This window comes from Chrysemys picta, chromosome 9 (assembly GCF_011386835.1).
Source record: "Chrysemys picta bellii isolate R12L10 chromosome 9, ASM1138683v2, whole genome shotgun sequence".
In the NCBI taxonomy this organism is placed as follows: Eukaryota; Metazoa; Chordata; order Testudines; family Emydidae; genus Chrysemys; species Chrysemys picta.
This window is the reverse complement of record NC_088799.1, coordinates 17,909,245-17,937,159: the sequence shown is the minus strand read 5'-3', so window position 1 is coordinate 17,937,159 and position 27,915 is coordinate 17,909,245. Positions and strand designations below refer to the sequence as shown.

The 27,915-nt window shown below is 40.5% G+C and overlaps 2 protein-coding genes across 6 annotated transcripts in view; both read right to left on the bottom strand.

Annotated features, from left to right (window-relative positions):
• Positions 1-232: 232 nt before the first annotated feature.
• SERPINI2 (serpin family I member 2) lies at positions 233-20,782 on the bottom strand. Of its 3 annotated transcripts, none has more exons than XM_065557827.1 (9): positions 20,662-20,782; positions 19,422-19,646; positions 16,041-16,268; positions 13,733-13,927; positions 13,436-13,628; positions 12,415-12,512; positions 11,611-11,697; positions 8,189-8,278; positions 233-451 (listed from the first exon to the last, which is right to left on the bottom strand). In XM_065557827.1, the coding sequence occupies exons 2-9, from the start codon at positions 19,639-19,641 to the stop codon at positions 375-377; spliced, it is 1,188 nt and encodes a 395-aa protein (XP_065413899.1). In that variant the 5' UTR covers positions 19,642-19,646; positions 20,662-20,782; the 3' UTR covers positions 233-374. The 3 variants fall into 3 exon arrangements, with proteins under 3 accessions (XP_065413899.1, XP_005299269.1, XP_023958336.1); XM_005299212.5 differs by having other exon boundaries at positions 19,422-19,729; positions 20,662-20,780; XM_024102568.3 differs by having other exon boundaries at positions 19,422-19,624; positions 20,662-20,770.
• Positions 16,036-27,915, bottom strand: part of WDR49 (WD repeat domain 49) — an 81,514-nt gene continuing 69,634 nt past the window's right edge. For 2 of the 3 annotated variants that reach the window (XM_065557825.1, XM_065557824.1), the window contains exons 18-19: positions 25,358-25,526; positions 24,015-24,391 (exon numbers count right to left, since the gene is read on the bottom strand). In XM_065557825.1, coding sequence (XP_065413897.1) covers positions 25,381-25,526 — 146 coding nt within the window. In that variant the 3' untranslated portion in view covers positions 24,015-24,391; positions 25,358-25,380. Of the gene's footprint in view, positions 16,269-20,661; positions 24,392-25,357; positions 25,527-27,915 lie in introns of those variants that run through there. The other variant, XM_065557823.1, reaches the window with a different exon arrangement.

Here is a 27,915-nt window from a genome sequence, read left to right as displayed (position 1 = left end):
ACTGTCTGAAAATTAATATAAGATCTTTCCATCAGAGGATAAGATCAGACTACCTCTTCGCATTCCAAGAAGCTGAGAACAGAGAGAATTAGTTACATGTTGAGAAGTGACTAGATTAAGTATGTTTTGATATACACACATTACAAAGAAATCTTGTTGTCAGTCATCTTAGTATAGACTCTGCAATGAACACAAATTCATTCGGTCTTTGTGAAGACAGAAAATCAACTACTAAGCAAATAACATTTTTATTCTGAAATTTCAAACTCCTTCATGCTCTAACATTGAAAGAATGAAAAGGAAAAACAGCAAGTTTGGCTGTAATAGCGATCAGACTAATTTTAGAACATTACATTTTTCTGTCTTTATTATGATTATAGTGACTCCATATCTCTTCTCCTTGTGTTTTGAATGTCAGGATTTGCCAGCCTTCCCATAAACACAATTGAACCTAGAAATTAAAAGAGTATTACATATGTTTACTGGTAAGCAGTTCTGTGGATTTCAGTAACAATTATTAAGAATAAGAACATAACTTTTTTCATCTGTTCCTACTTTTCCTTGTCAATAGAAAATATGTCAGAGTTAAATGTAATGACACAAACAACATTAAATTCTATTCCCCTATCTGGCCAAACTGCCCCTGCCAGCCCTTATTATTTGTATGAAGGAAAAATCCTATGCTAAACATATAAAATTTCATTTATATCTAAGCTACAATTGTACGGCTTGGAGTACTTACAATACAGTATTTTGTATCATACACCATACTGTATATGCAAAGAAAGCATGTAACAGTGATTGCTTTTTTTCCTCTGTACCAGAGATTTTTATTATGGACACTTGTAGTAGAGACTCCATATTTAAGGTTACATTATAAAAGGGCCTAAAATACAGCAGAACTTCCTATTTTTTCTCTAAAAGTAGGTGACCAATCAGTATGAAATTTCACTGTTTTATTTTTTTGTGCCTTTTGAGTTCTCTGCAAAGTTTTTGGTTTGTTTCTCTTCAGAAGTTTTTAATAGGAAATCTTCGTATTTGAGCTCTGATAGAAGTTTATCCACAGTAGTCTTAGCTTTTATTGTTGAACAATCTCTCTTTTAAAAAACATCATCATTGCAAAACTTGATAGAAAGGTGGATCCTGACTAGATCTGGTGCAGCAGGTAGGTTTTGCATGAGTAGATATACTGTTTAGGGTAATCTTAACTATTGTTCTTCTTCTAACTGAAAGTTTATGGACTGCAAACACAAATCTTAACAATACTTCAGTATATGTCAAGTTCTTGGTATCAATAAGTCACTGTAGTTTTGCATTAATTAGATCAACACAGTAAGTTACGTTAGGCAGTTAGAAAGAAATATTACAACTTTGGTGTAAAGAGTTTCTTCTGGGCTAACCCATGGGCAAGGTTAAGATTTTGTCATGGTTATTTTTAGTAAAAGTCACGGACAGGTCGTGGGCATTAAACAAAAATTCACGGAAGCCCGTGACCTGTCCGTGACTTTTACTAAAAATAAGGCGGGGTGGGGGGGGCTAATTGCCAGGAGCTCCAGGCCCCTGCCGCCCACAGCAGCTCAGGGTTGGCGACTCAGAGCTCTAGGGTTCCCACCATCTGTGACAACTCAGAGCTCTGGGGCCGGCAGCTGGGAGCCGCGGGGCCCCTGCTGCCCCAGGGCATGAGGCTGAAGCAGAAAATGTCACTGAGGCCTCAGAAAGTCATGGAAGCCATGATTTTCATAACCTTGGTGACAAAATCTTGTCCTTACTCATGGGTCAAACATTTTACAATGATAGGAGGGGTAGCCGTGTTAGTCTATAAGGTGCCACAGGACTCTGTGTCACATTTTACAATGTATGCCTTATTGTGCCTCAAATCTCTCCCTGTTACTTGCTGACAGCTCCATTAACTCAGACTACCAACCCTAGGGAATTTTAGTCCCCCTCTCCACCGCCCGGAATAGTTTACCATTATTAAAGACTTTACTTTGCCTCAGGAACTAATCCCTTTATGGTATGACCTCTTTGTGACTTCCTGCTGTTGCCAAAGGCCATTTCAGTTTGACTCTAGTATTATACATAGTAAAATCCCATTTTCTCCCCTATTGAAAGTCTCTTTTTGCAGTGAATTCACTACTAAGGAATAGTGTAAGATTCAAAATGGAAGTCTGGCTCTGGGAGAGGAAGTCTTTATTAGAATCCTTTCACAGAGCTGCCTCTACATCCCCTCCTCAGAGGCTACTCAAAAGGCTTTGGTTCTCATCCATGGCAGACCCTGCTTCCTTGACATTTATAGAGCATTATTAAATTATTATGCAGTGTGCTGTGTGCTCAAACTTTTAAAAAAACTTAGATAGTAGTCCATTAGTAAGAGGTCATCTTTCCCATTTAATTAGAAGAGATTTTTGTCCACCATGATCCTGGAGGCTATCAAAAATCTCATGTAGCTTCACTGGTTCTTTGGCATGTGAATTCACTGAAGATTTCCAACTTGAATAACTTATCTTGGATGATAAGTTATATCATATAAGGCCAGAAAAGGACATCTCTTCAGTTAGGCAGTGTGGGTATTTAGCATTTTTGTCCCCATGCTATGCAGTATATTGGTACAACGTTCTTTATCCAGAATCTTATCTCACACAGCAATTTATTCTCCTGGTCCCAATAGGTTTTTTATCTTCACTAGAGCCATGGCTCTTCCTGTTGGCCATCCATCTAGAATTACTCTCTCAAGTTGATAAAAGGTTGGGTCTTTTATTTTATTTATTTATTTATTTTGCACATTTGAGCTTATCTAATTTTGTTTTTAAATGGAAATATTCAAATTCCTCTCCCAGCAGTCCCTGGTTTTCACTATTTCTGGGAATCCTGGAGCATTTTTACCAGTGCTGTGTGTACTGGGAAAAGATTGAACCCAATTTGCTGCCATCTGACATGGTTCAGAATTACAGGAGGTTAATACTCCTGTTACATGACTGGGACTGGTGCCCACTAACTGTGATGGCTACTGTTATACTCCTATCACTCCACATCACTGTAATATCTGAACACCCCTCTTTAAAGCATTAAGTGACATAATTAACCTCTGTCATATGTGATTTATTCTCTCGCTCATCCTCTCTCCAGGATGAGTGTTCAGACAAGTCGTATGTGGGAGGGGCAGTATAGCAGCCTCCAGGAAAGGGGGTGTTTTCATCAGAAGACAGGGAATTGATCCAAATATTCCACAATAATCACACTGTTTTATAGAACTTGGCCCATTCATGCCTGACCTAAATAGGATGTATCAGGCCTATATTGGTCTTCAAATGCCTATCATTATGACAGATTTCCTGAAACTCCTTTCCAAAGGTGCTATAACAAAAAGTACTGATTGTGTAATTGTTAAAAATAACAGTAATTTTTCCTCTTTTATGGCAGCCATTACCATCTTCTATAAATGAGTTGTCATTCATCTTAATCCCTAATTTAAAAGAGTATCTTAGTTTTGACATTTTAATTTCAGAACAGATCATAAAACAGTAGAGATTTTCATTAAACACTGATTGTTAAAAGTTATAGCTAAAAAAAAAAAAAGGAATTTTCCCCTGGTATTCCCCCCCCCACACACACACTTTTGTGTGCTGATTGCCATCATATGGCTCTGTAATACAAAATAACCAATAACTGCTGCCATGTGGTAATGAAATAAAGGAATCAAACATGTTTATTTTGAATGGGATGATTTCCCATTGCATCAATGCCACATGCTCCTTTAGTTCCTTTGGTTCATGTAGTTTATGAAATGTATTTGTGCTAAGGAATTTGCACTACCTAAAGGTTAAAATAAAAACTGCTATCACTCAACTGAATCCTATGCGTGGGGGGGATGAACACATGGTCTTAGCTTTGAATATTTCTGGAAAATAAGTGTTCTATTTCTGTTTATTTGGAAGGGGTTTAAAGAATCTCACTTTAGCAGAATCATTTATGATGAGCACTAGAAAGGAAAAACTCAAAAAAAAATCATTTGAGAAGAGCTAAAGCTAAAATATTAATGCAAGAAGCTGACCTAAAACTTCTGCTGGGACCTATGCCTATAGGATTATGGAGTCTATTACTATTTAAAAATAAAACATTCTTAAGAGAAAACTGATTTCACATAACTTCAAAACAAGAGTTTTAGATATAAAGCTTATCTAAAAGATACTTATGAATTCTGTCATGCCCAACTTTTAAATAACTGTATTAGCCTCAATGAACAAACTTGCCTCCAAAATCATTAGAATAGGGGTTCCAAACTCATTCTGTGGAAATGGCTGAATTCCTTTTTTTTTTTTAATTAATATGCGTAGGTCAGGGCTACAAAACTAGGACAATATGCTGCTCTCAAGCCACACAGTAGATGTCCCAATGGTATGTCACTAGAAGTTTTGCAAAGTGACTGAGAGAAAAATATGTACTTAGGTAGTAACTAATATTTTCGTTAGCAAAGTTAAATGTTGCATTCAGCACCACTTGATTGGGGGAGGAGGTGGAGAATGAAAACCATGTTTAGGACTACCATAAATTCAGCTCTTTATTCTGTCTGGACACAGAACCCAACAGTATCCGTTCTCTGAGCCCCTATTCTTGGTACAGAGCTCAGAGGACAAGCTTTAAAAGACAGGAAAAGAAATGAAAGCACTACATACTCCACTGCTTATAGCAGTGTACTTTTAAAATTGATGTGTATGAAGTGGAAGGCCACCTGCCTTTGTCCAGTCCTCCTATATTGATCCCCGCCTACATCCAACCACAATATCTATACATGCTAAGTGAATATTTCTGCTGAAGTGATCCGCAGTTAAATAGTTAATGTTGATATTTATTAGTCATCAGACTTGACAGGTAATATCCTAGTGAGGTGAATGGCATACCATTTGGCCATATTAGGGCAAATTCTGCTCTCAGTTATGCTGCTGTTAATTGACATCAGCAGTATTGTCAGCTCTCGTGTGATGGGTCTTACAAATCCCTCACTAAGGTGGAGGCAGGGGAAAGGCTGGAGTAGTACTGGATTAGGAAAGCGCTGCCCCTCAGGCACTGCCAAGCATTTGTCTGGGGAAATGAGCAGTATAAAAAGAGCTCCAGCAACCCAGGCAGAGGAGAGGAGAGAAATCATTTCCAGGAGGAGAAGGAGGAGCTCTTACAGAGGACGTCTTGCAATGAGTCTCTCCCACTTCTTTGAGACATCACCCAAGAGGCAGGGAGAACCATGTGTAGGGCACCAAAGGGTTGCCTGTATGCGTCAGCCCTGAGACTCGGGGTTTGGAGCAAAGGACTGTAATCAAACAACAGCCACACCCCAAACTGAGACATCAGGTGGGGTAAGAAGTGGCCCACAGGAAGGTGAACAGGAAGTGGGCAAAGCATAGTTCAGCCTGTGCTGTCACACTTGGCTAGAACCTGGAGGAGTGAGAGAGCCTTGGACCCCTACCCACCAGAGAGTCACCTATGCCTAGCCTTGGGACAGGCAGGACTAGGGGGTTACTGATAAGAAAGCTGAGCCATCTGAACCCTGTCCCTGGCACATTGAACTGAAAGGGACTAAAGCAACAGGCCCTGACAAGTAGACCTGCTGGCTGAATGGACAACCGTGCTACATCTCTCCATCTTATTGTGACATTGGGTGTTTTTCTATCTGTCAATGGAGCTGAAGCTAGCAAGATGGCTGTCATTTCCCTACAGCCTATCTGCATGTGGAAAGGAAGCTGCCCTGAATAAAATTGGCTTCCATCACCCACTGTTTTCAGAGAGATTGAAGCTAGGAAGGTGGATTGGCAGAATAAGGGGAGCAGAAGCAGGGCCGGCTCTAGGTTTTTTGCTGCCCCAAGCTGCGCGGAGCCAGACATGCTGGTCTGAGTGGCACAGTAAGGGGGATGGGGGGTTGGATGGGGTGGAGGTTCGGGGGGGCAGTTAGGGGCAGGGAGAAGTGGGGTTAGATGGGTCAGGGGTTGGGGGGGCAGTCAGAGGACAGGCAGCAGTTGGTAGGCATGGGAGTCCCGGGGATTTGTCAGAGGACAGGTAGGGGGTGGGGTCCTAGAGGGGAAGTTGGGGCTGTCTCAGGAGGGGGCAGTTGGGTACAAGGACCAGTGGGGCTTAGATTGGGGGTGGGGTCCTGGGAGGCAGTCAGAGGCAGGGGTCCCGGGAGGGGAGGTGATCAGGGGACAGGGTGCAGCGGGGGGGTTGGATGGGTTGGGGTTTCTGTGGGGGGCAGTCGGAGGGGGTGGATGGTGGCAGGGTGGGGCTACCCTCCCTCCCCGTGGAGTGTCCTGTTTTTTGAATGTTAACATATGGTATCCCTACCCTTCAGAGTGCAGCTCTCCATTCATAGCAAGCTGCAGCATGAGGTCTCAGCTACCTTACTCCCTCCCCCTCTTTCCTCTTGGTAGTGGCCAAGGGAATGCTGGGAAATGTAGTTCTTTCCCTGCTCCAGGGCTGGCTCTATAGGCAGGGAGCTAACCAAGGAACTACAGCTCCCAGGGCCCCCTGTTGGTTCTCAGCTCCCATGCTGGATCCCTGCCGCCCCTGCAAATGGGCTGCCCCAAGAACGTGCTTGCTTTGCTGGTGCATAGAGCCGCCCCTGAGCAGAAGGGAGGAGTGGTGAGGGGAAATCCTGAGTAGGGAGAGTAGTGCCCAGTTTTGGGCAGAGAAGAGAGTGAGAGGGAAGTTGGGGAAGTGTTGCTTCAAGGAAAAAGCTAAACCGATTCCATATTGTTTTTACTGTGCCATTATCACTTATAGCAATGATTGCTAAAAGTTTAAAGTTCTTTCTGTATATCTGTAACTCATCAATCCTAGGAAGTAATGTGTGTTCTATGTGTGAGTGCAAACCATGGTGCATGAATTAGATCAGTGGTTCCCAAACTACATACCATCAACCTCTTCCTTTATTGAAAGGAAACAAGCTAGGGGGAGGGAGTCAAGATAATTAGAGAAAAGGGATGGCAGTTTTCCTGTCTTAAGGTTGAGGTGACGATAAGCGAGCAGCCAGGGAGAGTCATGCAGTTTTGTGTGCATTAAAAGTTGACTTTTCAACCTGTAATTATCCCACACACGGTGGCAGAAGATTAGAGGTGAGTTAAAAAGTCAAAAGACAAACTAGAAAACAGGATTTGATTATTTTTTTTAAATCTCATGATTTTGGGAGTACTAACATCATTTTTGATTTCTTGAGGTTGGCAGTACTACGGCAGTGAAATTATTCCAGATGTACAGTAATGTAATTTAGGAGCGAATCTGACCTGTTTCTTTTGTCTGTCAATGCAGGAAGACAACACTGCTTTCATTCACATTAGGAAGGTTCTCTTTACAACCAGAGGTTAGAATTATTGATTCTCATGTGGGAGGGGGAACAGGGCAGAGAACAGGTAAAGAAAGCGGAAATTCTGTAGAATTTTCAACTGGTGTGGGGTCTGGATTAATAGATTAAACAAACCACATCAGGCTGACAGGCCTGAAGATTGAAACACGTATGTGAGAAGATAAAATGAAGACAGAGAATGGTCTCAATGTGAATATATGTGAAATTTACATACCTGGTTAAAGAGACACAAATTCAAACCAACAGCTTTCCTAATTTTTTTATTAATAGTACTTTAGATTGTTAAAATCAAAAGAACTTTACAAAGATCGTTTTCTTTTTACTGTTTATGCTGTTTATGTTTTTCTTTTTGCATTTCACTTATCTTAGATAATGGTCAGACTATGCAGTGTTGTTGTAGCTGTGTTGGTCCTAGGATATTAGAAATACAATATAGGTGAGGTAATATCTTTTATTGAACCAACTTCTGTTGGTAAGAGAGAGACTCTTTCGAGCTTACACAAAAAGCTTGGCCCTCTCACCAGCAGAAGTTGGTCCAATAAAAGATATTACCTCACCCACCTTGTCTCTCTAATAGTCAGACTAATCAGTTTCACTTTTATTTGTAATTAGAAGTTTCATAGTCCATTTCACTTCCTTGTTCCCCTGCACTAGTACAATGTGCTGTCCTGTTTGGGTTGCAGACACTGCACAGGAATGTTTAAATACAAACAAGAACATTTTTTTCTTAATTTTATTATCTTCCATATTTTCCCCCCAAAAGCCACATTTTGGGTTAGTGCCATCTGACACGTACCCCTCTGAAAAATCCAAAGAGAGGGAGTGTAAACGCAATAACCTTACCTGTTGGATTATGTTTCAGGATAAATAGGAATGGGCGGTTAGCCACAAACTGGTTATGTGACATACTCATGATTGCTGCCATATGCGTGCCTACAAACACAAAGTAATAGATTTTCTGTTAGGGATCAATCCTTAGCCCAGCACAAAGCCTAACCAGAAGGTTCAGGTGCTGGAGGACTGCCTTTGGGGTAAAGAAGGCATCTTCCCTCCTCAAGCCAAGGATGCTGCTAAGAAGCCACCCTGTGTGCGGCAGTGGGAGCGGGGGGACGACGCTACCTGAAGCCAGTGACTGAAACAGCTTTGTTATTTTCTAATGTCCAGGGGATTGGATGATCCAATGTGTAGGGAGCATAAGCAAAGCTAGGCTCTGCACCATACAGCCAGTCACCTCCCCCTAGCATAAAGGAACCACACCCATTCTGGTACCAGAGGCCTTCTGTGGCCATGGAGGATGGACTGGATTTCTACATCACAGATTAGAAATATCAGTCAGTCATTCTTACAAAAGAGAATTTGCTATAACAGATCAGACTACTGTCCCATTATGTCAGGTGTCTAGTATATGGTGCAGTAAGGAGAAGTGATGCATCTATGTAAAATGCCTTTCACTCTGAGTCACACACAGTGGATGAACTGCTGTTCTTGATTACCAGATGACAAATGTATTTTTACTGGCTTTTTTCTTTAGTTACAAATCATAAAGACAACTGCACAATTACAAGAACAAATCACTCGTCTGTTATACAGCTGCTTTGTAATATGACATTTTCTTTGAGGACTTAGCACAAACTATTAAGATAATAACCTGCTGAAGATATCTTGAGACTTTAACTTCTTCAGCTCAAGATGTGGCATTTCATTTTAAAACTCATCTGAATGGAATATTGTAACTATATTCTGTTTTAAATATAGTTATTACCTTCCTAGCAGGCATCTGTCAAACTGAAAGCTTAAAATGGCCCATTTAAGCAGTGATATATGTGCTCAAGAACAATGGTTTACAACTGAAAATGGGCTGGCTAAGAATTAAGATATGATACTGCAAGACTCTGTCATTAAAATAAAATCAGTTTATCTTCTGTTTCATATTAACATCCTTGCTAGATAAAGTAAATCATCTCCATTACAAAGGGCTTCATGAGCAGCCCATGGACAATATGGAATTTTGCCAGTCCTAAAAGCTAGAGCAGACATTATCAGAAAGACAAGCTGAACTTTTTCACGCAATGTAATACAAATACAGTGCCAACAGGCTGGGCCCAGCAGTCTAGGGCTTACTTGTTACTATGTGAGGGAGCAGAATTCAAATCCCTTGCTCCTGGGTCAGCAGCAGCTGGGAAAATTGAGAAGACAGAGCACTCAGCCTTTGCAGAACAGGGCCTTTTATCACTCCTTAGGCACTTTGAGAGTGACATTGATGAGCTCAGAAGGAACCATCTTCAACAGGCCTTAATAAGAGGGCTGGTTGTCACAACACTGGGCATTTTGGTGGGGGTAGTTAATGGTTTTGAGGTGCTTTGATACTAAGATGCTTCCATCACTGTAATATCTGAGCATATCCCAGTCAATGACATGCCACCAAAATACCTAATATTACAACAGTCATCCTTCTGATACAGAAAGTAGTAAATGCAAAAACTGAGAGGGGATATTTAGGCTCTAAGAAACACTTGGGAGGAACACTATGAGGAAAGAAAATGCAGACAGGAACCAAAAAAACCCTAATAGATGGTATACTTGGTGTGGGACCAAGCTCTGACTTCCTGCAGATAGTGTTATAAATATCATATGCACTATGTAATTCAATTAGTGTTGTTCGATCCAGGGACGGATTATTTATTAAGTACTTAATATAGAGAACACTTTCAAGTAGCGTGTCTGGGAGCTATGAATTCATTTAATAGCTGCTAGCAAGCGGATTGCTTCCAATATTCTTCTTCACTAAGTGCTGAGTTGAGACACAATGCACCTAATTCTCCTCTCACATATATTCACAAACAGCAAGAGTAATTGCATTACGGTCCATGAAGGTACACAATGCAGAATTTGCTATTACCTAACTTTGTTAGCCGTGTTTTTAGTGTGTGTGTGTTAAAATTTCAAATCAAACATATATTAAATTAAAACCCCCCTAAAAAGAAATAGTCCATGGTGTGTCTAGGACCTAAATGACACTTAGAAAACAATTCCTGCAGAGGAAACCAAATATGAAAATACAGGCTTTGACAGTGGCTTTAGCAGTCACTGCTCCACCCAACACGAGGGACTAGAGGGGTGCAGCAGTGATAATGGCCAGAGGCATTGTGCCTATGAAGGAGACTCAATTAAAACGCTGCCAGGGGCATTTGGTGGGGTGCAGAGCAGAGCACCATATGACACACAGAGTGGCATGTATATAACTACCCAAAAGCTGGCCTCAGAAATTCTCTGCTGGTGTGGAAGGAGGGTGGGGAGATGGCAACATAGCCAAGCTCCAACCTCACATCCATTTTATGGGATCAGGGGCCCTGGCAGTGCTATGATTCCCTATGCCTTGCATTAAAGAAGAGCAAACATGAGATTCTGACTTCTCACTACACAAGTTGCACTGCACTAGATCCTTTTGTCCTTCCTCTCTCCCCGTTGCACTCATGCATAGGAATGCATATTTTAAAAGCGTGCTTACTTTGGGGGGTAGGGACAAGGAAAGCATACTGAAATTCAGAATAGGTACAAAGCGACAAAGAGTCCTGTGGCACCTTATAGACTAACAGACGTATTGGAGCATAAGCTTTCATGGGTGAATACTCACTTCGTCAGTGGCATGCATCTGACGAAGTGAGTATTCACCCACGAAAGCTTATGCTCCAAAACGTCTGTTAGTCTATAAGGTGCCACAGGACTCCTTGTCGCTTTTTACAGATCCAGACTAACACGGCTCCCCCTCTGATACTTGACACCAGAATAGGTACAGTGTCAAAAATCTGTTTAAAAAAAAACAAAAACAACAATAGAAATCAGTGCAATGATTTGCATGACCTGCATCGATACAAAGTCATGAATAAAAATAGCTGCTGAGCCTTTCATTTTGTAAACGTTGCCTTAAAAATCATTTATTTTGGATCCCAGCTGAAGTAGAAGTCACCAAGGGAGAACAGGTGCCTTTGACTGTCAGCATACTGAAGAAAATATATCAAGTTATAGCCAAATATGTGAGTAAAGGCTGGATTTTTTTTTATGTCCGATTATGGGTTGAGGAATGAAGTCCAGACACATGTAAGCCTCTTGCATGCATTTTAATAATTTAATTTGAAATGGAAAAACCATGGGTGAAAAGTGCACTCAATGATTTGCATCCAACATTTACTCAAGATCCACTCACATCAAGTTCAGAATACATCAGAGTGATAAGTATTTATCCTCCTAAGCAAAGCAAATCTTACTTGAGGATGCTGCAGCTTCACTGCCATCTTCATTGACCTCAATACAAACTTTTTGGATGGCTTTGGAAATGTGTATGTCAGATGATTCTGAAAGGGAAATATATAAATTAATACATTTTATGTTGAGAGATGAAGGCTCATGCACAATGCTTAAGTGTTAAAATCAGAGGAACCTTTCCATGTTCATTTCCTAGTTCCCACCCTCAAAAAATACATCCAAGATTTCCACCACTACCCACACTCCCGTTAATGTTTGATGAGTTAAAGGGTGAAGAAACAAAGAAGCAAAGTCTAGGGGAGATGTACTGTATATTGAAAATATAGCATATACATTTGTCTGTAGATACACACATATATTTTTTATGTAATATAAGGAAAGTGGTCTTGTCGGAACACTTGGATCTGAGAAATCTAGGTCTTAAACAATCTTGGGTCCAGTGTGTGTGTGTGTGTGTGTGTGTGTGTGTGTGTGTGTGTGTGTGTAATATTTTCCATAAACTAGGAGTCCATGAACTTCAAACCTTAGGTCTTCTATACATTCAAAATTACAATTCACTTGCTCCCCATATTTTAACATGAATCTAAGAATAAGCCACCCTTGTTCTCTGATGAAGAGTGGGGAAAAAATTTGCTTGTGCGTTTGTGTGTGCGCACGGATGTGTGCTCGCATGCACGTGCAGTTTTGCCTTGAGTATATACACCGAAAAGTACATGATTAAAGTACATTATTATAAATGGTGATGACAACTTAAAACAGAGATAAAAGTTTCATAATTGTAATATCAGAATTATTAATCACTGCACCTGTTATTCCAGAAAGGTCGCAGCCGCCACTAAATATCTCTGTTACATTGAGGGAGCGCAGCGTTTCTTGTAAGTTCACTGTCTGTTCTATTTTAAACCTGTAGAGCGTATAGAAAAGAGACTCATTGTATAACTATCACTATTTTCCCAGTTAATAAATGATTATCAATGGAAGCAGCAAGCCTAATGGTTAGATCAGGAGGCAGGAAGATTTTAAATCTAGATTATAGCCCCTGTTCTGCCACTGATTTTCTGTGTGCTCTTGGGCAAATCATTGAACCTCTCTGTACCTCAGTTTCACAATCTATAAAGTGAGTAAGTAGTTAAAGGCTACTTGCCCACTGATTGTAAAGTGCTCTGAGCTATATGGATGAAAAGCACTATCTAAGGCTTTCATAGTACTACTATTACTATTTTGAACAAGGGAGACAACGCTTAAAATTATGAAGAAACCAGACACCGAGGCATTACATAGTCGAAAACTCAAGATGTAAAATGTCATTGAGAGCAGGTAAACTTACCAGTGGATATTAAATAGTGCAAATCTTTAATTTAATTTTAATTTGTCAATGTAGTGTTAAATAAAGCACCTTTTTAGATCAGTGGTGGCTAAAATAACCATATGAGGGCTCACTTCCAAGCCAATGTTCACACTGCTCTGCCATCCAGGAAACCTGGGTTCTCATTTTGCCAGTGTCATTTACAAAGAGAGTGTGAAGTGGGTATAAAATGCCACCACTTGTGCAAGTGAATGAAGAGTTTTGATCTGATAACATTTCACACTTACTTGGAACAGGTGTAAAGGTCTACACAAGGTATAAGGTAGTGGAAAATCAAGTCCAATTTGATCCTGTGTTCACTGACACAAATGACAAAATTCTCATTGATTTAAGTGGGAGCAGAATCAGGGCATGTCAGTAGGCTTTCTTGACTATTTTTGTATCTGATCCCTAATGCTTCCATAAACGGAAGATGAGAAGGGATAATGAAAAAACAAAATACTGAGAAGTACATTACATACCTAGGGAGGCTTATTTCTACGTCTTCCTCTTGTGTTTCAGCAAACCAGTCTTTTATCAGCTGAGCTGTAATTAATTTTTCTACTTCTTCTATAGTTACATCTTCTGAAGGAAGTGTTAAAACTAAGCTGAACTCCTTCCCTTTGTAAGGTAATTCCAACACCTGGTAGCTCACATTATTGTCAGAAAAATGACCTAGAATAAAGACAAAATCATGGACTGCAATAAGCAAACTGCAACCACTAAGACAATATATATGATTTTATGGTCACCACACAGACATGCATATTTTACATTACCAAACTTTGTTCTCAGCTGAAGATGCATCATTGGTATCTTTGTTACAGAACCATCTCTCTTAGTAAAATCCATCTCATGGGTAGCTTCTGGTCTGAACTTCTGCTTCCAGTCTCCTTTGAAGTAAATAGCGTTCACCAGAATAAGCCTAGTGAGGGGACCAAATTCTTCACTTGAAACGATATTTTTTATTTTGCCTATCGGGGAAAAAAAGGACATGAGCAAAATTTTCACACACTATAAATACCAGCTAGTCTATTTTAAACGCAATTAAAATGAGTGTGCATGTAATATGCAGGCTGTGATTTTAAAGATTCCCTGTTATGATAACACTCTGAAAAAAAGGCTATTGCACTCTGACATCAGAGAATAGTTTGTCATTACACTTTTGTATCAGTGAAGTGGATGGGATTTTGCCATTGACATAAATGGGAGCCAGAGTATGTTCATTATGTTAGGAGGCTTTTGTGTATAATCAGGGGCGGCTCAAGCTTTTTTGCCGCCCCAAGCATGGCAGGCAGACTGCCTTTGGCAGCATGCCTGCGGGAGGTCCTCGGTCCCGCGGATTCGGCGGCATGCCTGCGGGAGGTCTGCCAGTCCCGTGGCTTCAGCGTACCCGCCGCTGAATCCGCGGGACCAGCGGACCTCCTGCAGGCAATCCGCCGAATGGACCGGCAGGCCGCCCCTCGCGGCTTGCCACCTCAGGCACACGCTTGGAGCGCTGGTGCCTGGAGCTGCTGCTGTGTATAATACGGAATAGAATACTTTCCTGCAGAGTTCCAGGTTATATTGATATTGTCACACTGCTCTGCACCCGAATGGAGGATTTATTTTTCAATGAACTTTCATCTTCCCCTTATAAAGAACAGGAGTACTTGTGGCACCGTAGAGACAAACAAATTTATTTGAGCATAAGCTTTCGTGGGCTACAGCCCACTTACAAGTTTATTTGAGCATAAGTTTTCATGGGCTACAGCCCACTTCATGCATCCGATGAAGTGGGCTATAGGCCACGAAAGCTTATGCTCAAATAAATTTGTTTGTCTGTAAGGTGCCACAAGTACTCCTGTTCTTTTTGCGGATACAGACTAACACGGCTGCTACTCTGAAACCCTTATAAAGAAACACTCAATTCATAACATGAAGGTTAAGTGATGCAAGGGTGTCTATCTGAGCCTGCTGACAACATTATCTAAAAGGAGGTGTTAATGACATGAGGATCATTTAAATGCCAACATTAACCATTTCATTGCTTGTTATTTTAGCAGAAACATCAAGCTAATGGGCTTCTCCATTGTTGTTGAATGTAGCAGCAGATATTAGGATGAGTACAGTGGGGCACATAGTTGGTGTCAATAATTGCTTTGGTAAGGAATGAGCAATTCAAATGCCTTTTGCCTCCAAATTTAAAGTCAGCTCTCCACCTGTCCGAAAGGGAAAGGGGAAGAACTATCTCCTCTCCCTGGTACCAAACCCCTAAGTGACTCCAGAATAATGGTAGCTTCCCCACCACTTACCACTCCTGGATACCAAAATCTCCTTTTGTCCCATACCCAGCTTCCAAAACCTCCAACTTTCCCCTGGCAACTTCTTTGGTTCAATTATTCAATATCAATACAAAATGTGCAGCACATCAGAGTTAAAATATAGGAGCAGCATCAAATAAATGGAACGTTATCAAACTGAATAACACACAGAATACCATATTAATTGGCAAAGGAAGGTCAGAGAGGGCTTAGAGCCAGAGTTACATAATTCTGTGGACCCTGTTGTAAAATTAAGGCTGAATGTTTCACATTGGACATGGGGCTTTGGCTGCTAGCTTCTATATTTACATGGAGTATCAGAGTTTATTTAGCAGCTGTATAGTGTTCTGAAAATTACTAGATTTTACTAACATGTATTAATGATTTACAGTAAACGTGAGAAATGGAACACTTGTTACTAACAAATTAAATAATCATCTACTTGGCAAGGAGTAATAATTTCCAGTGTCCCCCAAACCTGTAGCTGTGTAAAAATGCCATACTAAATAATTGTATGAAGAAATGCTTCACATGGCTGTGAATCAAAAGAAGATTATTAGAGCTAGCAAACAGCCTGGTATTTTTCTCTTTTTAAGGGCTAGTTGCTAGTCTTAATAACGGGCTATATTGGAAACAAGGCACTAACTTCCAGATTCCTTCTTCCTTCATATCTGTCACAGATCAATGATACAAACACCAATCCTTTCTATATATTTTAGGGCATTAAAGAGGAGGAACTTAACTAGCAAACAGAGATTTTATGAAAGCTAGAGAGAGAGTTTACCATCTGTTTTGTTTTCTACCCAGGTACTTATGGCCTCTGTGCAAGCTTTTGTGTCTTGGAAATTCACCAGTTTTATAGCAGTCTGAAAAAATTCCTTGTTGCTATGGAGATACTGTTCTTTTACAATGAATCCTTCTTGAAGGTAGAGGGCATTGGCAAGATTAAATGTAAATTCTTTCTTTTCTGAGGTGACAGAGAAAAGTGTCTGGAGCAGAGAGAATTCTTCACCTAAGGAAAATAAATGTTAATAGTAGCATCTTCATTTGAAGAACATAAAACAGCTGTGTAATAGCATCGTTCTCCATATACAAAATGCATTCTCTAATCCCCTGAAGCTCAGGTGCAGTACAACTAAGGCCGCTTTTGTAAATGAGCTGCAATATTCTGATTGTTTCCTTTATGCTACATGTACAGTTTGAAAAAAATAAAAGATTCAGAGACCCACCACCACCACCACCCTGTCCCCAGAATACAGGCCCTTTCTACCCAAGCTACCTTGTAAAGGTAACTGGTAAGGTGACTAGATATTCCTGAAAACTGTCAGTGGTTTTAAGGCTTCTTCCAACATCCCTGTCAATGTCATAAAAAAATATTTTTGTGGCACAAGCCACCTGCAGATGCAGGAAAGTAAGCTACAGCAAAAGGGTTCAAGACTGGAAAACTCTAAGGCAGCAAATACTACCCTCCCCCCCCCCCCCCCCCCCCCAAAAAAAAAAAAAGTTTGATTCTGAAAGTGACAAGCATTGCTTGTTGGGGAGGTGGGGATAGAGAGAGAGAGAGAAGTAGGAACTCTTTTTGCTCTCCCCCCCACCCAAAACTCTCCTATGCATACCTCCTTCACCCCCCACTGAAACCATTCTCTCTCCTGGTCCTCTTGAGTGAAAGGTATAAACATATTCTATATAAGGAACAACATGCATTAGCCTACACATACAAGATTAATTCACATCACCAGCTTTAGTACAGAGACAGATTATGCCCCTCCTTACTCTCACTGGGTGTACCTTACTCCACAAGCAGGGCCAGTGAAATCAGTGGGATTATACCTAGAATAAGGTACTACCCAGCATGACAGGTTTCAGAGTAGCAACCAAGTTAGTCTGTATCCGCCAAAAGAACAGGAGTACTTGTGGCACCTTAGAGACTAACAAATTTATTTGAGCATAAGCTTTCGTGGGATGCATCCGATGAAGTGGGCTGTAGCCACGAAAGCTTATGCTCAAATAAATTTGTTAGTCTCTAAGGTGCCACAAGTACTCCTGTTCTTTTTACTCAGCATGAGTAAGGATGGCAAAGTCTGGCTCTTTTAACCTACATGCTCCTTCAAAGGATAATATTGAATGAGCAAAGCATGAACTAAATCTATTTAAAGACAGGGTGAATGACTCTCATTGGTACACTAATTAAATAGATACTATAAATTGAGTATTCCAAGTGTCTGACTCTGCATGCTTTTCAGTACTGGTAACATGTCTGATAGAGAAGATTTTTGAAGTCACTTTCACATGCTCAGGCTAACCTTATCTTTCTTAAAAGACACTGCGGGGGGCGGATAACGAGGGCACCCCTACCGAGTGTAGTTACACTTTAAAATCCACAATGTATTGATTACATACTTGACTCTTTAAAGTTCCCAGGCCAAATGCATTCCTGAAGGAACTCCACTGAAGTAACTCATTACAACAGGGCTGAATTTTGGTCTCTGGGATTCATTTAACTCTGTCATTTTATACATGTAAAAATGCAGCTTGCAGTGTATCTTCCCTCTTATGACCCAGGCTCAGCTCATTCTATTCCTCTCCTGTTGTGTCACGTCTTTATAACAACACGGAGATATGAAATCCATTCAGTGTTGTAATCACCCACTCTAATTAGTTTCCGTTAGTGCCATATTGCATTGCATAGGCATTTTGGAAACATCCCTTTCTACCAGTGACTGGCAGCATGACACATGGCAGAGGTCAGAGACTTGATTTTCTAAGTAACTTGTCTGTTTAAATATTTTCTAAAAAAATAAAAACGGTTAATATTCATCTGCTTAAATGAATAGATTTATGTCATGCACTGAAGATCTATGAATATGCTATAAATGCCCAGCTGTCCCTTGATAAGTCATTATTCTTAGGAGTCCGTGGAAAAAGACCATTGTACCAAACAAAGTGCTGCAACGCAATGTTAAAAATGAACTTTGCACATTGAATTTGATCTGCAGATCAATGATCTCTATTAGGACAGATTGCATTAAAACTATTCAAAGCAATTAAAATTGACTTACTACATTTCCTGGAACCTGTAATTGAACACAGGTTTCAATTAATTCTACTTCTAGCTGTTAAGAATGCAGTGTTTTTTGTACAAAATGTACAAATTTTAAAATCATTTAGCCAACAATTTTTTGTATGTCTTTTTCACTGTAGAATTACCTACTGTAGGGTTATTTTTGAAACTTGTAATGACTTTCCTATTACTTTTCATTAAGATGATATTAAATATAAATAAGGAAGTGGCGGCCAGGGGTGAGTGGCTGGAGTTGACTTTTTATACCCCTTAGGCCAGATTCTGATACTCTTAACTCATATTTGGGAGCACTGCACTCCGTAAGTAGTCTCAAGACTTCAATGGGATGATTTATGGATAAAGGTGCTCTACATATTGTATATTTAATGTATTGGGCCCTATCAAATTCATGGTCCATTTTGGTCAATTTCACGGTCATAGGATTTTAAAAATCACAAATTTCATGATTTCATATATTTAAATCTGAAATTTCATGGTGTTCTAACTGTAGGCATCCTGACCCAAAAGGCAGTAGTGGGCGGGGGGAGGAGTTTCAAGGTTATTGTAGGGGGTCATGATATTGCCACTCTTACTTCTGTGCTACAACTGGTGGCGGCGCTGCCTTCAGAGCTGGGCAGTCAGAGAGCGGTGGCTGCTGGCCAGGAGCCCAGCTCTGCCGGCAGCACCGCCGCCCGCAGAAGTAAGGATGGCATGGTATGGTATCCATGTCAGTGACTGAGCTGCTTTGGAAGAACCTGTTCTGAGAACAAGAAATGTCCATGTGATCAGAAAGCAACTGAGGATCAGAGATTGTAGCTGCTGGCCAATGTCCTCTACCCTGTCCTGCATCTTAGATATGTCCATTTCTGTTTTACTAGTTAGCTTCATTAGTTTGAGATTGATATTTTATTTGTATTTTAAGATAAGAGAATGAGATCTAGCAAAAGGAACTAGTGGCATGTGACAGTGATATAATCATTCAAAATCCTGACCGTCATGTCATGTGACATAAGCTAGGTACTAAATGCCAGTCACTAACCAGCACTCCTGTGTGTTTCACCATCATTACACAGCATAAATGACAGTAGATCAAGCAATACTCACCATCTTTATTTCCTTGCAGTTTCAAAGCTTGTGTTATCTCATTAAGTGCTTTTCCCTTTGCCCCCAACTGCACCGTTCCAAGAAGTAAAGCGACACCAAGCGGCGAGTGTATGATGTTCTCCTCTTTAGGAGAACAATGAAGAACTTGGTAGAGATCCACTGCAAGTTGTGTAGTGCTAGCAGCCATCGGATTAGAGATGGGGCTGCAAGTTAAGGACATTCCAGCTGTAATCAAGAGAAGGCTTTGAAATAAAGCACTTCTCATTGTAGCAGTTTATTGCAGTGTTTTCCCCTCTGAATGATTGGAACTGAAATCACATTATAAAAACCAGAATAGTGATTTAACTTCACACTACCACACTTGTCTGAGAAGTTATGATAAACAGCATCTAGCTCCTTTCCATAGTTCTACTGGTCAAGTTCTTTATCTCACCCATAAATTACACACCTAGTATAAAAGAAACTTGTTAACACTAGGAAATGTTACCTTTGATCTCTAATAGAATCTTATGTAAATCATCCCTTAAAGTAAACTGCTATACCTGAAAAGAGGTTTAATCTTGCTAAACAAAAACCTATATAAGAGTAGGTTAACGTGAATATTTAAAGATTGTTTGCAAGTATCATTCTGTGCAACTTTGGCATAATGTATGAAATGTTCCCCTATTAAGTTCACTGTTGACCAGAGTTAGAAGTTATCCTTTAACAAGTCATAGGAAGGGAAAAGGAATGTCCTTTATTCTGTGCAGTCAGTTAAGTAACTGATCCATTTAACTGATGCTAGCAACAATTATATACACACAGCTGTATTACCACAATTGTACATAGTAAAAAATACCATGCTGTGCTTGATTTTATTTGGAGTGGAATATACTATTCCAAATGGAGATGGTCTATAGCTGCAAAATATTAATCTGAATCTATACTTCGAACACCTTTAATTTTAGGGTGTTTGGATCTGGGTATTAAGATAACAGGGGGCTATTTGTACAATTCAGAACAGGGATGAGCTTTCAGACCCAAAAGTGTGTTTGAATCCAGGATTTTGGTGTGGGTCACTCTTGAATTCCAGATCAAATATTGCTTGAGAAATGTAGCCTCATAATACAAATGTAAATTTGAATAGATGTGGCTTTATAAAGCACCCTTCAAGTCTTATCACAAAAACATTTTACTAAACAATGAATTAAATTCTGGCACCGTAATACAGCAGATATTACAAAACTTAAAATTAACTCACATGAAGCCCGAAATTCAATGGAATCTCTCCTGCTCAAGAGTTACGTTGGAATTGTTAAATTCCAGCTGTGCAAGCACCAAGGGCAGACAGAGGGAGGATACCTCTAGACGTCAGCATTGAGTATAAGCCTGAATCATGTTAGGAAACTAGAGGTTGGAATTTTCAAAGGAGTCTAAGGGATCTCCCTTACGCTGCTTTGAGCAATCTCAGCCTAACCCCCTAACTATCCATTTCAACTGCGCTACATTAAATTCATAATCCAAAGTCCACTGAAAATCACTGGATGTTTTCCATTGACTTTAATGGCTTTAAGCCCTAACACGTTAAATTGCAGAATTATATTTTGAATTCAGTTACAATTACCCACTCCCATTCCTGCTGAAGTCACCGAAAGCATTTCCATTGATTTCAATGGAAATAAGAATCAGGCCCATATTTACTGCTCTGTCCTACCTTAAGACAGCTATAGCTAAAAGGAATTTGGATTAGGCAATAATAAAAATACACACCTACATAATTCAAAATATTTAGTTGTTTTATGCTAATAGCAACCAGTAATGTGTTTCCTGTTCCCAAAAGCAATTTAAAGAATTAATGCATATGCTTACCTGGAAAAACAGTTTCACCTCTCTCTCCACCCTTCACAGCAACACTATACTTAAAAACTGGTTTGCCTTGAAATGAAAAATAAAGAGCAACAAGGACAAGGACACTATTCTATGTTTATCATGAAAAGCAGCATGATTAATGTACCAAAACCCATAACAGGTGGCCACAAAGTTTATTATGAAAATTTGTCTTTCTAAAATGTGTCAATATTAATTGGGATGTCTTGCCTGGTGTAAGAAATTAATGGAGAGAACTGTTTTTCAGTTTAATGGGATGACAGCATAACTCAGAAACGTGACCACTGTCCTAATGTGCCCTTCTGATCCTTTTACCTTGAGAGAGTCTGCATTTGAAGCAGAACTATGGACTATGCTCCTGAATTGACCGATAGAAATAAAGGTTATTTTTTCCACATGGTTTCACCTGCAAATTGCAAATACATCAGACATTGTGGGTGTATATATTTTAAGCATAGCTGGGAGGGGAAAGGGGACAAAGGGTTACATGTGTTTAGCCCCAACCAGTAGTAGAATAGTGCAGAGCATTGGGAGGCTCTTGCCTCCAAAAGGCGCGGTTCTGCCTGGAATTCCCCATTGTGCTGGGGCAATGATTGGGGGAAGGCTCCTTATTCCATCCTCACACACACAGTTCATAAGGGCTGGCACAATTTAAGCCTAAACAGTTTAGTGCAACAAGCAGTGATAAAATACTGTGACATTATATAATAGATATAAGGAATACATGACAGTGTGGTGTAGAGGTTTTAGGGTGTGTCTACACTGCAATTAAAAGCCTGCGGCTGGCCCATGCCAGCTGACTTAAGCTTCTGGGGTCCAGGCTAAGGGGATGTTTAACTGCAGTGTAGACATTCAGGCTCAGGCTGGAGCCCAGACTCTAGGACTTTGCACGTGTGGAGGGTCCCAGACCTAGGGCTGCAGCCCGAGCCCGAATGTCTACACCACAATTAAACAGCCCCTTAGCCCAAGTCTGCTGGTGTGGGCTTGCCACGGGTGTCTAATTGCAGTGTAGATGTACCCTTAGTCAGCCACAAGTATGGGATGGGCCCATTACGCAAGTCATCCCAAATTCATGCCAATAAAAAAAATTGATAAAAATTCATAAAATACTACCCCAGTCAGACATTTGACATAGCCTGTATGTATTACAGAAATAGAATTTTAAGAAGTTTGAGAAACCATTTAGTGCCAATATTTATGATTTCTATAAAGCCAGGCTTCCTTAGTACAGCACCACAACTGCACAAGCTTTAGAGGAAGAATTGTATACATAGCATATTGCCCAGCTTGCACCTCAGAGCCGCATGACTTTGAGACAAGGGTGGGAGGGCGTTGCCTTCCATTTCTAGAAGGCAAGAAGGAGCATTTCTATGGCAGATGCTTTTTAAAAAAAAAATTTGGCTTCTGCTTGAAGCTAGTCAGTTCTGAAATAAAAGTGGAACTGAGATCAGAATAAAGTTAATTCATGTTACTCAGCACCACACAGTTGACAGGGACAGTACCCTCTGCTCTACCAATGCTCTCAGCATTGTTCACTTTTCCTTCAGCTTTTCATGAAACCAGCTCCATGCCTTCATCCACATGGACCCCCATGCATGGTACAACTCAAGCTCATCTGCAGTGTCCTTGCCCTGCCACAACCAAATTCATCTTGAAGACTCCTGCCATGGTGCTGAGAGTGAATTAAGATGACCTGTATGTGAGGAGCATATTGTGCCTGTTGCCTATATTCCTCCTCCATGGTCCACTAAGGGCGCTCACTCAAGGGTCCTCAGAGACCCATGTCCCTCTCCCTCCTGATTGTGGTTTTCCCAGGCTGCACAGCTCCCTACCTAAACTGTACTATTCTCAGCAAGCCAGACTGCCTAAACAAGCTAGCGTCTGCACTTTGCTTTCTCCCCAGAGGCTAAAAACAGTATAATTGCCACAGTAATAAGTTACCAGATCTTTCTAAGCAAGCACATTTATTCTTAAGGTGTGAGCATTATAAAGAAAACATATGGAAACAATAAAAGAACCTACACGCATACAAAAAGTTTACCAGAGATTACCCCCCAACTCCAATCTAGTTCTCTGATAGGTATCAGTGGTTCAAAACCCACAACTGGGTTTCCCCCATGGTTACAAGTTCATAACTGTCTCAGATTCAAAGCTACAGTGAATAGCTCTGTCTTTCCTTTATACAGCTTGGGTCTTTGATCTTGATCTCTTGTAACAAGTAATCAGCAGACAATGGCCCATCCTTGAAGGCACAGCTTCAAAGGGCTGAGTTTCGGCGTAATTGGAGGTGGGGAATTTGCATTCACCACCCCCTACAGATTCCCCAGGGAAACCACTTAACACACTTTGTCCCAAAAGTGCATTCTTGTGTGGTACATTGTTCAATATAGTCCTTTGAACACCCAGGTCTCACATCACATCCCCTCTCCCCCGAGGGGTTACATACAATCCCAGCCCACAATAAAACAAACCATTCATACAGTCATTAATACAATGGACCCCAAAGATACTTAAACCAATAAGGTCTCCCAAGGATATTGCAGGAAAATGCATATCTTTCACACGTTTCCTTTCCCCTAACCTCCGTGCACTTGTCTATCCTTACACTGTAAGCTCCTCAGAGCAGAGATCATGTTTCAGTGTTTGGAAAGCACCAAGCACATAGTGAGCACGACCATAAAAACACAGCAAGTCATAATAATAATAATGTGGAATATGTGAAATGGCTGCGGGTAATTTTTTCATATTTTATAAAACGCCATACACATTTATGATGCCGTACAAATAACATGTAGGCAATGTTATAGTACAGTTAAATTGATCTTAGGCACTACTTGCTACAGTAAGTAAATAACTGTCAGAAAAATGGGATTTTTTAACACACTGCTTCTCTTTAGAAATAAATTTACACTCAGGAACAAAATAAAGTTTACAAACACTCAAAAACAGGAGTAACAGTTCTTCTAGCTATAAAAGTATTCTTGAAATTTATTCTTCACATTCAAGGTCTGTAGTTTAATTGTTTTGTACGCCTGTGCTTGACTTATTGGTGCAATTGTTCACTGACATTTATTTCCATGTTGCCAAGGTGATCAAAATCAGCTCTGAAAGGAAGACATTGAGTTAATTATACATATGTTGTATTTTTAAGTCTTTTTAGTTTTTATATTATAATATGACTATTTATTAATGTCACTGCAGTGTTCTTATACAGCACATTTTGTTTGCTTTAAATCACTCTTACCATGAGTTTATCTAACACAGTGTTTCTCAAACTGGGGCCGTCGCTTGTGTAGGGAAAGCCCCTGGCAGGCCGGGCCAGTTTGTTTACCTGCCCCATCCGCAGGTCCAGCCGATCGCGGCTCCCACTGGCCGTGGTTCGCCGCTGCAGGCCAATGGGAGCTGCTGGAAGTAGCGGCCAGTACGTCCCTGGACCTGCACCGCTTCCAGCAGCTCCCATTGGCCTGGAGCAGCGAACCGCGGCCAGTGGGAGCTGCGATTGGCCGGACCTGCGGACGGGGCAGGTAAACAAACCGGCCCGGCCCGCCAGGGGCTTTCCCTACGCAAGTTTGAGAAACACTGATCTAACATGTTTTGAAATTCATAAGGAAAAAAACCTGGAGTTCCTCCTACCAGTCAAATCTAGCGTTCTACCCCTTTAAATACTTATGCACATGAGTTTATTTACACACATGAATAGTCCTATTGAACTCAGTGGGGAAATCACATGTTTAACAGTTTGCAGGATTAAGCCTGCAAAATTATCCAAATTAGCAACCCTCTGCATGTGGAATGGCCAGTAACTTCAGGCAGATTTTTTCCGAAAGGCTGGTCCTGCAGATAAACATGCATGTAGTGCTCTGATTGACTCCTGTTACTTCAATGAGACTTACATGAGTAAAGTTACTCATACGGAGTACCTGGTTGCAGGAAAAGGCCCTGTAAATACCATGTAAGGAGCAGGCCCAAAGCAAATACTGGAAAATTTGACCCTAAAAGTAGGGCTTACTCTGTTAAACCGTTTGTGGCAAAGCCAGCTTCATTCTATATATGGCATTCTTTGCACTTACCTTCTTTGTAACAACAGGAAGGTTTATTTTTCTTTCATCTTTGCTTGCTTCTTATTTCTTTTCATCTTGCCTTCGTTGCACATTTGCTCACACAGTTGCCTTGTTTTTTGTTCACGATCCAAAATTTCTTTTGGGAACAGGCTCTTCTCATCAAATATAGCTTTCAATGCTATAAAACAGGAATTAAATTCACATCAAAAATCAACTTTACTCATGTTTGGTAAGATGCACTGTTAAAAAGAAAGCCACTAGAGGAGGGGGGGGGGGGGGAACAAAAACAAAACCAGAATAAATCTGAGAGAACAATACTGACTTTTTGCTTCCAGATCTGCTAAGAGAAGTTTGTGGCTCTTAGGTAATTACTTTACATTTTGCTTTTCCTTTTTGGCTTAATCTGTACAGTAAGCGTTTAGGCCCAGATTCTGCAAAGGATGCCCTGTGGGTGGAATCCTGTGCCTATATAGTCTACTCATATGGAGCGCTCATTCTAGAATCTGCACCTTAAAATTCCAGTCTGCCTCTGAAGATATGAAGCTATGAATCCTCTAGCTGAGAGGGAGAAAGAACAGAGGTTGTTGTGGTTTTTTAAAAACAAAACACTGTTCTTTTAATTTATTTTAATCTCTTTACTGCTCTTAAAGGGTCATAAAAAGCTGAAATCAAATTATCCTGTATTGAAACAAAATAATTTATACTGCTAGTTGACTATCTGCATCACTGAGCAAGTGTATCCTACAATCATGTATTTGGGTGCACAGCTGTCTGGTCTTCAGGGATCTCTAGTCCAAGATCAAGGACGAAATTCTGCCCTCTGGTGTGTATATGTCCCTTCCATTAAAATCAACCCAAATGAAGCATTAAACAATATTTACTGAGTTGCTACCCTGATGCCTGAGAACATCTCTATGAGTAGCTCAGAGATAGGAGGCATAGCTGGACCATTCCCGTGGAAGAAGGGAGGCCCAAAGAATTCATTAACTTGATAAGGCTTTATATATTCCTATGTTGTTACCCAGGTGATGCCTTGATCATTTTAAACTAATCAGAACATGTACCTGAGCTATTAAGATTGTGGATATGGCTTAATCACTACACATAGATGTATGTTTACTTGCATTTTAACAAGCTTTTTACATAGGGATTGAGCAATATTCCCAAATGACCGTTAACAGTGCAGAGACCATAAAAATAATCATAAGTGCACTAAAACTAACTGTGCACTGCTCATTACTTCTTAAGCAAGAAGCTGCATCCTTCATGCAGAGTAGGCGATAAGGAAGTACATGGCTCAAAGAATTAAGAGCATAATTTTCACAGGTGCTGAATATCAGCAGCTCACACTGACTTCATCTAGAGTCATGAGGCTGGAAGTCAATGGGAATCTCTCTATTGACTTCAATGGGCTTTGGACAAGTTCCTTAATGAATTTTAAATAATTTACCATATCCTGATATTAAACAGAACCAGAAACAAAGGGAAACGGAGAAGAGACTAATGAATACATTATCTGTGTTTAATACATAATTAACGTGTAATTTACTAATTGGCAAATTTCTGAAGAAATTAGAGAGCAGTTCTAAAATCATTCAGAATATATTTGGAGTTTACATTCATTATATCTAGGTATGTGTCTGAGTGTGAATAATCTTGACTATGATTTGTTGTTATTAATACTTAGGGGAAACAATTGGGCATTTAGGTCCTGATCCAAAGGCCACTGAAGTCAATGGGAATGTTTCCATTGGCTTCAATGGGTTTTGGAGCAGGACATCAAACAGAGGCCTGGTCCCCACTAAGTCCCCACTTCGGACTAAGGTACGCAAATTCAGCTACATTAATAATGTAGCTGAATTCGAAGTACCTTAGTCCGAACTTACCGCGGGTCCAGACGCGGCACGGAGGCTCCCCCGTCGATGCCGCGTACTCCTCTCGCCGAGCTGGAGTACCAGCGTCGACGGCGAGCACTTCCGGAATCGATCCCAGAACATCGATTGCCTGCCGCCAGACCCTCCGGTAAGTGAAGACGTACCCAGAGTAAGGGTTAGACTTTGCAAGTGGATCCACACATGCAGACGTCTGCGTGTGTGCAAATTCCCTACCTCACAGGGGTTTTGTGAGGATAAATACACTTTTAGGTTGTAAGGTGGTCAGTTACAACAGTAGTGGGGGCTATATAAGTGCCTTGGACCGGCAGAATTCCCATGACATCAGTGGGACTCTGCACAAGATCAATGGTGCGCTTGTGCATAGGCCTTAATTCAACAAGATAACCAAGCACATGCCTAACCTTAATGGGACTTCAATATGGCTACTAATGTGCTTACAGTAAGTCACTTGCTTAAGTACGTGCAAGATAAGGCCTAACTGTTGACATTTAAAAAAAAATTCTCACCTTGATTTTGGTAACTGATAGCCCATAACTACTAATTGACACAAGCTGACTGACCCAACAAGGATCTATATTAAAGATCCATGTTTGGCTAATAGTTGCTTTCCCAGATTAGTGAGAAGCCATCACCATTTTATTATAAACTTTGATTTACTAAGTGTTATCTTTG

Excerpts from the sequence above, each read along its gene's own strand:
- SERPINI2 (XM_005299212.5), bottom strand. The coding sequence starts at position 19,686 with ATGAGAAGTGCTTTATTTCAAAGCCTTCTCTTGATTACAGCTGGAATG. Across the intron at positions 16,269-19,421 it reads ACTGCAAGGAAATAAAGATG|GTGAAGAATTCTCTCTGCTC; the intron begins GTGAGTATTGCT and ends TATTTTCCTTAG. Across the intron at positions 12,513-13,435 it reads GTAGAAATAAGCCTCCCTAG|GTTTAAAATAGAACAGACAG; the intron begins GTATGTAATGTA and ends TACGCTCTACAG.